We start from the raw sequence: 9,982 nt of genomic DNA on the forward strand, positions 1-9,982 counted from the left end.
TTAAATAACATAATATACAGGGAACCATTAGTTACAAAACAAAGATGATAATTAAATCATAATGCACCAATGTATACTCCATCATTACATGGCATTTAAAGCCATATATGGCACTGAAATGAACTATGTTTGTTTGAATTTGCTTTTGTGTGTGTATGAAGGATTTTCAGGTCTGTTTTGCCTGTATATGGGAATTACAGAGAGCACAAGGTGTGCTTGTATGACTGTGTGTGTGTGTGTTTGACTAAGCCCAGCTGTGACACTGTTTAAGGGAACCTCACAACCCAAATCAGAATGATGGTGTTCCTCAAACGGGGGTCTCTGTGATCTACAAACACACTGGGTTTTTTATGACTGTAGGTAGCACAGCACATCTTAAACTCAAACCTCCTTCAAACTTCACGTCAAAACAAACAAATCAGAATCAAACTTCTAGACAAAACTCCTCAACGTTTTGCCCGTGTTATTTACGGTTTGTATACACGTGGCTTCGATTGGACCTTTCCTCTTTCTTGACCCGGTCTCACTTCCGCTGAAACACTTTCTGAACTCACATTAGAGGTCAAAGGGCATCATGACTGAAGACACCCCTCACCACAGACCCTTTCCTTTCTTAGTCTGGTGAGAAGATAATTTAATGGCTGCCTGGAGTGCATTACGCCAGAGGAAAAAAATCAAAAGAAGACAATGATTGTGTTTTAATACTGACCAGATGTGGCCAAAATTCAAACATATTTCTATCACTCCTGAAAAATTGCTAGCTACAGTCAAAAAACAAACAAACAATATTGATTTATTTGATCTTATATATTAAACGGTGTTCTAAGGTTTCAGTGTCTAGCCAGGTTCCCATTTATTTAGTTTTCAAATGTATATAATACATTTCATATACATTTTTTACCATTTTGAATATTTTTTTTTGTACAAATTTTGGTATATCACACACAAAAGATCGCAATTTTTTGGCATTTTGCATATAACATTTCCCAGAAAAATAAAAAGTATATGCTCACTTGAGGAGGAAATATTTTATGGCAAGAATACGCAAAATGACAAGAAATGCATGTACTATATGTGCATCAAAAAATTTTATACTTTTTTTTTATCTTCACGAATTTTGGTATATCGCAGTGAAAAATTCTGAAAGATGCGAATACATTTTCCAAAAGGTGCATAAAAAAAAGTTTACGCCCATTTGTGGAGGATATATTATTTGTATATTTGTATATATTATAATATATATTATTTATATTCAATAAAAAGACATGTACATGTACAATGCATGTACTATACACTATGTCTGTCAAAAAAGTAATGTGACTTTGTCTTAAGTCATGTGACTGAATTCACCGATCGTTAGCAACCATGACATTTGTTAGAGCAATTCGTCTGCAGCTATAATGTTTTCTTGAATATATACAAAAAATAGAATTTAAAAATTAAATTCACCACATTAATGGAAACATAATTATTATCTTGACTTGAAAAATGTTGCATGTAGCTACAAACTCACATCCAATCAGAACAGGTTATGTATATTTAATATGCAGATATGCACTGCAGGATTTTAGACCAATGAGATTTCACTGTGGGCGGGGCTAACCAGGCTAAAATGTATTTGCATAACATTGGAAATATATTTTAGCCTGGTTAGCCACGCCCACAGTGAAATCTCATTGGTCTAAAATCCTGCAGATATGCGCTGCAGGATTTTAGACCAATGAGATTTCACTGTGGGTGGGGCTAACCAGGCTAAAATGTATTTGCATAACATTGGAAATTTTACAGCAATTTACTAAACATTGTAGCCCTTTTTATCTTTCTCAACAAATCCTAAGCAAAATTAGACTTTCTAAATTTAATTTTACATTAAAACCACATTCTACAATCGTCTCTTTACCGTTTCTCCCAGTCTGAAATGAACTCCGTCCATCTCCACCAGTGAGTAGAGTCTGGTGGTCATGTCTCGTCTGATCTCCACCTTCATGGTGTTGGAGGAGTATCTGGCCCACACCACCTGATACCCCACCGGCCACATGGACGTCACCCCAGTGAAGGAGCAGCGGAGGTGGACGCTGCTGCCGACCAGCTCTGAGGTCACCACGGGTTTTGAGGGCAGTGAGGGGACGTTTGCTTCACAGAAAAGAAAAACAAGGTCATGAGATGAAATAGAAATACAGAGATAAATTGAATTAAAAAAATATATAGAACTGAAAACTTACCCTTACATACGCCGTTAACTTTGGTTTCTCCAGGTGGGCACGATTTAGGTGCGTATGGTGAAGCAACTAATAAAACAAAACAAACAACAACAACAAAAAATCATTACAATTCCTTTTTATACTTTAATAGCATAAAAGAAATCAATACATATTATGTAATCTGTAAATGTTATTTATATTGAATATATATTTTTAATTATTTAGATCTTTTTTTTAATACAATTGAATATACAAATGTGGTTTTATTAAACAAATTAATTATTTATTTTTGATGCCTTTTTGCAAAAGATCAATCCTATGATGAATGAAGAATGTTGTTTTTATTGAATAAATGAGTAGCATAAATAATAAACAGACAAAGAGACAGACAGGCAGGCAGACAGGCAGGCAGGCAGGCAGGCAAACAGACAGACAGATTAATTGAATTATTTATTAAATAATTTAGACCTTACTTTTGTGTCAGAGGATCAGTCTGACTTATATGTCACCTTAAATAATACATAGTGTTGTGGAATGAAGCCCTGACTTTCATCCCGTGCCAAAACTCTACAACCCAAACAGTTTCCTTCTTCTTGAAGCCGTCATGGAAGTGTCATAAATCTGTGAAATAATTCAGTAATCTGATTTGCTCCCCTGCAGAACTTCAGTCGCCCAAAATCAATCCTAAACTAAAAATGACCCAAAATACTCTCACACGGTTGATGATACAGTCATTTATATGGATCTAGAAGATGTTGGAGAAAGTCAGAGAGGAAACGCAGCCAAAGAAAGTGAAATATTGATCACCCACTACAAATTAGATGGCAGTTTCTCACTGGGCTGTTGTGCAGGGAACATCTATAGATGTGCTATTAAATGGGCCAAAAAGAAACTCTTCATTGTTTCTTTTACTGGTCCAAGCCTCGCTGTTTTAGAAGCTATTACAGGTGAATTATGTCACTAAGATGCAAATCAATTCCAATTACATTTAATTCTGCCTTTTCATTTCAAACATCAATTTTGTGGTCTCACGCCAAAATCAGAAGTATGAAATGTTTCTAGAATCATTACTTTTTTGTGTGTGATGACATTATTTTCATAAAAATCCAGCATATTTTTAAATTATTAATATGAATGATTAAAATTATTAATAATATTTATTAAAATTATTAATATTAGATATTTTTGGGATGAAATGTCGCCAACACATGATTTCATTTAATTTATTCTAGGTACTTTTTTCCCCATGTTTGTAAACCATCAAAGATGAGTCACATTTTTCTACCTTCCGTACAGTATCCCATGCAACCCTGTGTCGGCTGCAGGAAGTAGAGCAGGAACTCTCCACAATTCCAGACCGAGATTGGGATACGGAAAAGGCAGCAGTCTTTGGTGCTTCCATGGAAGAACTGCCAAGTGGCACAGGCCGAGAGCTGCTTGACTTCTCCGGGCCTCGGAAGAGAGCTGTCCTTTAAAGACAACCACACTGGAGCCTGTGTCCCACAGCGGTTCATCTGCAAAAAGAAACAGAGATCAAGAAACCGCAGTTTGGAAACCAGTCAGAACTAATCGACAACTTCTCACCTCAACACAGCGGGTCGGCATCTCTGCAGGCTTGTTGTTTATGAAAAATCGGTACCATCCGGGTGGCAGTGAATGGTCACAGATCAGATCCTGTATCGCTGTGTTCTGAAGTTCAGTAGAATCGAAATCAACACTACGATATGCGTTTCTCAATGTCCTGTATCCGCCCGGATAGCACTCTGGAGCTGGAAGAACCAAGGACACAGTCAAACCACAGACTGAATTACAACCTTTAATATTCATAAAATAGTTTAAAACAACCTTTCGGCAAAGACAAAGGTCAGCGCTCAGAATACAGTGAGCGAGAAGGTCGAAAACTGTGTCATTACGGTGGCTTGAAAACGTCGCTCAGGTTCATTAAAACCCAAATGGGGGTTAAAGTGACCTCCTCAGCTGCGGACGTTTATCTGGGGTAAAAATAATGCACCTTTATCTGACCCCCTTTTCCTTGCTCCTAACTTTACTCCGTAAAGGTCGGCAGAATCGGCGACATATGTCTGGGTCTCACGGAAAAACGGAGGGACAAAAACAGACATGTGACTTTCAGGCTAAAACCTTTTTAATCTCTCGCCATTTCCTCAGACAGCACATCTGTAACACCTTATCCTTCTCCTTCCTGTATCTCAGAGCCGAAGTGGGTCGGATGTCACTATTGCAGCTAATTATGTGGGGAAGGGAGATCGACAGGACCTGTCTCGCTTTTTTTGTATGAGGACACCTGAGGCCAGCAGTACACTGGTAATCCTCTAATGCTCCCCCTGAACATGCTAATAGAAAGTTTGGGCTGGATGTCATGCCATCTCTGCCAGTGAACGTGGGAAGCTGAGACAGGGCAGATAGCAGACGTTATAGACACAATAGACTGGTGGGAAAATGTAGACTTTAGACAGTACACAGGACTCTCAATTGGTGCTTATATCAGCAAAGCACAAAAAACAAAACAAAAAGAAAAACAGCAAAGCAAATCAATGAAACAAAAAGAAAAAAAGAGAGGAAAAACAAAACAAACACACAAACAATACAAAAATAAAAGAGTGAAGCAACAAAACAAATGTCACCAAAGCCTAACAAAACAAAAACAAAGCAAAAAATGTCAGCAAAGAAGAAAAAAACGCAAAAGCAAAAAAAAAAAGAGAAACAAAAAACAAAATGTCAGTAAACCAAAACAAAAAACAAAAATAAAGCAACAGAACAAAAATATCAGCAAAGCACAACAAAACAAAAACAAACAAACAAAGCAAAAAATGTCAGCAAGAAAAATAAAATAAAATACAAATGCAAAGCAACAAAATGGAAAAAAGCAGAGCAACTAAGCAAAGTAAAACAAACAAAACAATTGTCAGCAAAGCACAACAAAAAGAAAGAAAAAAGAAAAGCAACAAATGTCAGCACAGCTCAGAAAAGCATAACAAAACAAAGAGAGAAAAAAAAAGAAGAAAAAATTCAGCAAAGCACAATAAAAACAAAAATAAAAAAGCAACACAACAAATAAATTGTCAGGAAAGCACAAGAAAGCAAAGCAGAACAAAAGAAAAGCAAATCAAAACAGAAAAATGTCAGCAATGCACAACAAAACACAAAGCAAAGCAACAAATAAATTGTTCACAAAACACACAAAAAAAGCAAAGCAACAAATAAATTGTCAGCAAAGCACAATTAAACAAAAAAAAAGAAAAAAAGCAAAGCAAAACAAAACATCACAAAAACATAAAACAAACATCATCAAAGCACAACAAAACAAAACAAAACAAAAAGAAAAAAGCAAAGCAACAAATAAATTGTCTGCAAAGTACAACTAAAAAATGTCAGCAAAGCACTACAAAAAGAATAAAGAAAAGCAGCAAAACAAAATGTCAACAAAGTACAAAACAACAAAGAGAAACAAGCAAATCAAATCAAAACAACAAAACATCAGCAAAGTGCAACAAAACAAAAAGAGTCAAGACAAACAAGCAAAGCAACAAATAAATTGTCACCAAAGCACAATTAAACAAATAAAATTGTCAGCAAGTCAAAAAAAAAAAAAAGCAAAACAATGCAAAAACACAAACAAGACACAAAACAAACATCAGCAAAGCACAACAAAAGAAAAAAGCCAAACGAAGCAATATTAAAATATAGTATCATCTGACGAGATTCCAGAGTTTTGGCCAGTGTGGTCTAAAAAAACAGAGACATTAGAGTCTTGAACAAGTAATCAACCATTTAAGCATCCAGAACACTTTAGCAACCATCTAGGAGCACTCTAGCAAATTGTCAACAAGAATTGCATAGTAAAGCACTCACATTTTCATCTAAAAATGTTAAGAACTAGTTTTAGCTACATCTCTCAGTAAAGTCTCAAATACAGAGTTTGTTCAAAGGAACACATTTTCACTAACCATCTAAAAGTCCTCATAAAGAATAAGGGCAGGTGACTTTTGACCGGCATGGAAAAGAGCAGAAAATCTCTCCTCTAATCCTATCTGCTTTCCAGAGGGAAGACGAGACCGGGCCGAGAGGGCTTTCTGCCCCACTGGAGCGCTGATGAGCTCATGTCTCGGCTGGTTTAGAGTCCATAACGCCCTGCTCTTTCCAGCCTAATTCAAGGATCATTACTCTGCAATTACGTCCTAAGCTTTACTCTTAGAGGTGTAATGGGGCAAGATGAAGACAAAGACATTTAAGTGTTCATTTTATAAATTCTTAATAATGGGTTGGTGGGGAGATGCAGGGATGATTTGAGGGAACGTTTCTTAAAAGGAGGTAATGGAGTTTCAAGGTGGTCAGCTTAAAGACAAGATGAAAGTAAAAGCAGCTACTGGGTGCTCGCCTTACTTTCCATGCAAACATACACCATTCACAGATTCAGAAATACATTATGTTTGAAATCTTCATTGTGTAGTTTGATTCGCCTTATGGTACAATACTATTACTACTACTACTGCTACTACTACTAATAATAATAATAATCATCATCATCATCATCATAACTGAAATAAAAGATAAGTGAAATCCCAACCATAAAATAAAATAAAATAAAATAAAATTGACATTAAGTGACATTGCAACTGTAAAATACAATAAAATTAAATTAAATAAAAATGGTAGTGGCATTACAACTGTAAAATAAAATAAAATAAGTGACAACAGCAAAGTAGATGAAAATCACAACTGTAAAATAAAATAATAATAAAATAAGTGACTTTAAAATAAAATAAAAATTATAACAAAGAAGTGACATCACAACTGCAAAATACTGAAATACAATACAATAAAATAAAATAAAAAGTGACAACAGAAAAGTGACATCAGTTTTCAAATAAAACAATAAAACGAAATAAAAATGACAATCACAATTGTAAAATAAACAAGTGACAACAGCAAAATGACATCACAACTGTAAAATAAAATAAAAATATCAGAACAGAAAAACAACACAAAAAACACAAGAAAACTGACATCACACAAAATTAAATCAAATATATAAAAGAGACAAAAGCAAAGTGACATCACAACTGTGAAATAAAATATTAGAAATTATTATAAATAAAATAATAATAAAAAGTGACACAAGTGTAGAAATAAGAACAGACACGATGCCAGAAAAATAAAGATTCATTCAACCTTAAAGAAAAATCACACCAAAAACTCATGTCATAGAAACAGAACAGAAGTTTAGTTTGTTGAAAAGATCTGAGCACATTTGGTCTCTGTCTGTACTTGCAGGGGTGACAACCACAGTCAAATGTTGCTACCCAAGGTCAAAGGATCTACAAACACTTTCAGCCCTCAGCCCTCAAAGCAAAGCTGGGACAGTGCTGCTGGGTAAACACCTCAGATCGCCCGGTTAATTTGTTGACTTAGGGACGGGGTGAATTTCAGACACTTCCTCACCAGGCAATTCCACTGAAAACTTCAGACACCGTCTACTTTCTCAACATGTCACTGCTGTTGCACACCACACAACTTTTGAACAATGCAAACACTTTTTTTGTGTGCTAAGCCAGTTACTGCAAAAGACTAGAAGATGGATAAATGTCCATATGTGGTCAAAACCTTTGACATCTTCAGGTGGTTTAAGAAGTGAAATATAAATAAAGCAAAATGGGTTTGACAGCCTGATGTCCTAGAAGAACCTAAGTTTCCACAATTAACTTTTTATAGTTCTATGTGCTGGTGTTTTAAATTAACCACAAATCAATGCTCTGATCGTATGACGCTAATGCATTCTGACGTTTACCAGACAACAGGACTGCCTACTCAACCGTCAATCAAATGGGTTTAAACTCAATAAATACCTGAAAGAAATGGGAAAAGTGCATAAATACATGTACAAGATGTCAATCCAAACTAAAAGTAAATGGAAAAAAAGTAATTGTATAATAAAGTTTTAATAAGAAATAGTCATATTGTAAGAAATAAAGTCACATTCTGAGATATAAAGTCTAAACAAATCAGTGAACAAAAAAAGTAACATTGTAATTGGAGGAAAGAAAAAAAAAACTTTGTTAACTCGCGAAAGCGTTGCAATATGGTTTTTCCTACTATTTCCTTCACCATTTATGTACTTGCTCGCATAAGTTTGGAAAAAGTTAAGAGAACGCAAAAGTTTTAAGAGCAAATGCAAAGTTTCTTGCAGGGAACGCAAGCAAATCATTGATTTCTTGGGGTCAACACAAAACTTTCAAAAGCAAAAGTTTTTGCATTCATTCGCAAAGTTTTTAAAAGTTGAGAGAACACAAATATAGCATTTCCTTGAATCTCATATTATTTCTATCACATAGGTCATTTACAAAGGTTTTGAAAATTTTTGACAGAATGCGAAAGTTTTGCGACCAAATGCAAATTTCTCTCATAAAACTTTTGCGAGAGAAATATAGGCTAGTTTTTCCTCCTATCTATTTCCATCGTCAATTTTGCATTAACTTACATAAGTCTGTAAAAGTTTTGCATAATTTTCTAAAGGCTTCAAGAGAACGCAAAAGCATTAGCAACTAAATGCAAAGTTTCTCTGAGGAATGTAAAGTGTTTGCAAGCAAAATTTGTAGAGATGCACCGATTGCAATTTTTTTTGGCCGATTCCGATTTCCGAGTTTTTTGAAAGTGTGACCTGCCGATACCGATTTTTGCAGATTCCGATTTTCTTTCTAATAACTACGTATAATTGACAGCACATACAAACAAAAATCTATGCAAATTTTAATGCAAAAATACTTACATAAAATAAATGATTAAACATTACAATTCCCCCAATCTGGACTAAGTTACAGATTTTCTCTCACTTAAACAACTCTCAAAATAAAGTGCTCTGTGACTGTAAAGAGGAAGAAATAGTTAACTTAAAATGAGTTGCCGTATGTAACAAAACAGATGTCATTTCTCACCTTATTAAATGTGTCATTTTCACATCAAATTCTTACTTTGTTTCAATTAATTCAGAATAATAAGAAACTGTAGAGTTGTTACCATTCAAATGAAATTAGTATTAACAAACTCTATCTTTCCACTGCTGAGGAAACAGAAGCTGCATCTGAAGTGGCATTAGATGCATTTACACAGACAGTTTGATGAAGCTGAGGTGCCATAAATGCATTTACACTGCAAAATTTCAAATGCATAAATAATTTTATAAGATGAATGTTTTACATATTTTTTAAACATACAAATAAATGTTGAAAAAATGCAATAATACTTTTAAATATGACTAAACCACCAGTAGGTGGCGGCAAATGTCTGTTTTAATGAGTGAGTCATTTATTCATTCATTCAACCGATTAATTCAAACGGCTGATTCATTCAGAAACGTCCTTATGAATGGGCCACTGAATCATTGACTCACTCGATTCGTTCAAAAACGTGGATTCATTCAGTAACGAAACACCCCTCCCTGTGTGTTGCTCGAAGACACAAAACAGTTCTGCTGTGGCTTTGATCTGAACTATTTTCATCAGCGAAATTGAGCAAAAACAGTCAATATTTTGTCTAAAATATCAGTCATTTAATTTCAACTTCTTGTTTACTGAAATACTATTGTTTAAAATCAGTGTCACATTGCAATCGTGTTGATATTGATATTCGGGGGAAACATCATGGCCATATAATGTTGCTTACCTAAATCATATTTTGTAAATATCTTTTTTTTTTTCTACTACAGTATGCATCTATAAATTTCTGTGTTACTTTGTGTGTGCTGTCTCTCTCACACACTCACTCAG

The 9,982-nt window shown here is 34.8% G+C and overlaps 1 protein-coding gene across 1 annotated transcript in view; it reads right to left on the minus strand.

The window, feature by feature from the left end:
- The window catches only part of LOC107656682 (von Willebrand factor D and EGF domain-containing protein-like), a 78,092-nt gene that overhangs the window by 62,053 nt on the left and 6,057 nt on the right, over positions 1-9,982 (minus strand). The window contains 4 exon segments of the mRNA XM_016444624.1: positions 1,901-2,133; positions 2,223-2,288; positions 3,487-3,715; positions 3,786-3,970. Of these exon segments, the coding sequence (XP_016300110.1) occupies positions 1,901-2,133; positions 2,223-2,288; positions 3,487-3,715; positions 3,786-3,970 (713 nt within the window).

The sequence above is a fragment of the Sinocyclocheilus anshuiensis genome, unplaced genomic scaffold, assembly GCF_001515605.1.
Source record: "Sinocyclocheilus anshuiensis isolate Anshui unplaced genomic scaffold, SAMN03320099.WGS_v1.1 scaffold2514, whole genome shotgun sequence".
Classification (NCBI taxonomy): Eukaryota; Metazoa; Chordata; class Actinopteri; order Cypriniformes; family Cyprinidae; genus Sinocyclocheilus; species Sinocyclocheilus anshuiensis.